The sequence below is a fragment of the Etheostoma spectabile genome, unplaced genomic scaffold (assembly GCF_008692095.1).
Source record: "Etheostoma spectabile isolate EspeVRDwgs_2016 unplaced genomic scaffold, UIUC_Espe_1.0 scaffold463, whole genome shotgun sequence".
NCBI lineage: Eukaryota > Metazoa > Chordata > Actinopteri > Perciformes > Percidae > Etheostoma > Etheostoma spectabile.
In genome coordinates, this window is record NW_022605615.1 from 170,539 (window position 1) to 173,519 (window position 2,981).

At 44.7% G+C, this 2,981-nt stretch overlaps 1 protein-coding gene across 1 annotated transcript in view; it reads left to right on the plus strand.

Annotated features, from left to right (window-relative positions):
• lsp1a (lymphocyte specific protein 1 a) overlaps positions 1-2,981 on the plus strand; it is a 39,997-nt gene that overhangs the window by 15,654 nt on the left and 21,362 nt on the right. The window contains exons 3-4 of the mRNA XM_032511806.1: positions 878-1,346; positions 2,474-2,616. Of these exons, the coding sequence (XP_032367697.1) occupies positions 878-1,346; positions 2,474-2,616 (612 nt within the window). The remainder of the gene's footprint in view (positions 1-877; positions 1,347-2,473; positions 2,617-2,981) is intronic.

Here is a 2,981-nt window from a genome sequence, read left to right on the forward strand (position 1 = left end):
CCCCCCCCCCCATCTACACCCACGATGTGGTTCAATCCTGAGGCCCAGGTGAGACTGCCTGATACTAGTGATGTCTGCTGATGATGCTGGATTTTCTCATAGTTGCGTTTGATCGGTAAAACAGATCTCATTCTGTAGAAAGGGGCTAGATAACAAAAGGCAGTTATGACAAACTGGATAAAGCCACTTTATGAAATACTAAATGTCGAACTTAGAATCCCAGACACATCCCTAATGTCGCTGTCCAGTTTTCCACTTCCTGTTTTTACTGGGCTGTTATCTCAGCTGCGGCGGAGGCTGATGGTTGGTGTGTTGCTAACGCCTCGGATCCGGTTCAGCTGTCCAACTCGGCTGGATAAAGTGATCAGGGGGGGCCGGCTCCGTGGTCGGCATGAAGCCGGACCCACTGGTGACGGTGGCAGAGAGGAGGGCATTGGACAAACTGCTGGACATTAATGATTCATCACTTTAACACGGGGTTCCTGGGTTCCTGGGTTCCTGGGTTCCTCGCAGCCTTTCAGACCTAGACCTCTCTTTGTCGATCCTTTTGGGACGACTCCGCCTAGGAAACTGGAATTTCCAGCAGCAGTTTTCAGTAAGAAAAATACAGAATAGAGAAAAAAGACATGATAATAATTATGATGATTAAAACATTTAAAAAAATGTTTTAAAAAAAATTAATAGTAATAATAATATAATAAATTAAAACCTTTAAAAAATCAAAAAATAGAAAATTAATAACTAATTAAAACATTAAATAAAAAATTATTTATTTATTTATTTTTTAAAGTCCTTACAGTATTACAGAACCTAACCCTGCTGCTGTGTCCACGCCGTTGACTTGTCCCCCGACTGTCCTCTGCCGTCCCGTCCCCAGGTACGACGGCGGCCTGAAGCCCGGCGGCTCCCCGTCCCTGGAGGAGGACGAGGGCTTCAGCGACTGGACCCAGCGCCGCGAGAGGCGGAGGCAGCAGCGCCTGCAGGAGCTCGGCCTCGGGTGGGAGGCGGACCACCGAGAGGACGAGGACGTGGACAAGGCCGTCCCCCCGAAGAGCGTCCCGGGGTGGGCCCCGGGCTCCAGCCGGCTCCGGAGACAGCACCACGAAGACGGAGGAGACGGAGTCGCGGTGGAGATGGAGAGGGAGAGGAGGAAGGCCCGGGAGGAGGAAGAAGAGGAGGAGGAGGAGGCGGCGGCAAGGGAGAGGGGGGAGGAGGAAGACAGGAGGAAGAGACAGGAAGTGATGACCAGGAGGAGGGAGACAGAGAGGGTGGAGGAGGAAGACGGGAGGAAGAGACAGGAAGTGATGACCAGGAGGAGGGGGGAGATTCAAATGCCGAATACAGAGGTGAGTTTCTAAAGTTAAAGCTGTCACTATACACCAAACCTGCAACTCGGTTCATATCAGGATTTTTGACCTACGGTTCGATGCAAACCACTTTTCTTTTTTGGGGGGGGGGGAGATTTTGAGAAAATAGGATGTTTTTATTAAATATTTAAAAAAAAAAAAAAACAGTATAAACCGAACACCCAAGAACTATGCAAATTATTCACATACCAAAGAAAGATGAATAACTCGCCAGAACACGTCTGTTTTCTTTGTAACAAAATGGCCGTCAGACCTAAACTCCATGGAGGAGATGGTTCGAGCATTTTGACAACTCTCCTTTTAATCGCGTTCTTTTACATTTACAAATGTAAATTAAATGGCAGAATGCCGCGCTTTGGGCTTCGTATCGCACATCACCACGGCTCCACCGTGACCAGACACGGTGAACAGACCGTACAAGACCGGGAAATGGGACAAGAGTTAAAGTTATTAAAATTAAAACAACGGAGTCAAGCTGCAAGACCTTTGAGTCGGAGTCAGTATCGAGATCGTCAGGTTTTTGAAATTAATTCGAGACCCCGTCCAAGTTGTTTTAGTCTTAACCCCTGTGTGCACTCTAAGAAATAAATCCGTAAAATAACAGAAAAAAAGGTCTGGCAGCTCATTAACCGTACTTAAAAAAACAAAAATTGAAGAAAAATTTGCAGCTGAAGTAAAAACTGCCGCATTAAGTGATTTTGGCGGTTGCTTCAACGCTTATTTACTTTTTGGTGCTTTTTTTTCACACATTTTCAACGCGTTTTGTTCCACTTTTGAAGCTTTTTTGAGGCTTTTGATGCTCCCTCATCCAGGTACCTGCTGGTGAAATGCAGACGGAGCACAGATAAAGTACCCATGATGCAATCTGAATTATAAATAAACAGAAATACAACTGTTAATCACTTTCTATGGACAATTTCTCTTAGAAAACATACAGTCATACAACCATTATTAAACAGAAATTTCTAAGAGTGTGGCGTTCGGGTCTGTGGGACCCGGTTTCATTGTTTTCCAAAAGAAAAATGATGATGTTTTAAAGTTTTTTCGAACTCAAACTCAATGGCCTTGGCTCGTTTTTCTGTTTTTCTGGAACTTTTCCTTTTCAGATGGACAAGCGAGAAGACGTTAAAATGTCCTACACGTCCAAGGTGTTCCTTCACCAAGAGCCGACACTCGGGATCGCCAACGGCGACGCAGCCAAAGAGGAAGTGATGTCACACCAGAACAAGACGACAAAAAGGCCCGCCAGGTGTGTTCATATTGACGGCGGTGGTGTAAGCTGAGCTTTGGGGGAAAATGACGACTCGTTAACTACTGTCAGCCCTGTTTTTATCTTTGGATTTGGACAGAGAATCAGAGTGTTCGGGAAGAACTTTGAGTTTCAGGGGTGTCCACATAGTTTTGGCCATGTTGTTTACAATTTTTAGTATTTTAAAAAAATGAAAATGACAAATGGTTATCTTTTTAATGTCGGACAGTACGGCGTTTGATATCCATCTGAGAATAAACCAAAAATCTGATTTATCCCTGCTGGTGTCTTCGGGTCAAATTCGACCCCTTTTCCAAAAATCTGAATACAGATTTGGGTTTCTTTGAAAAAAAAAAAAAAAAAAA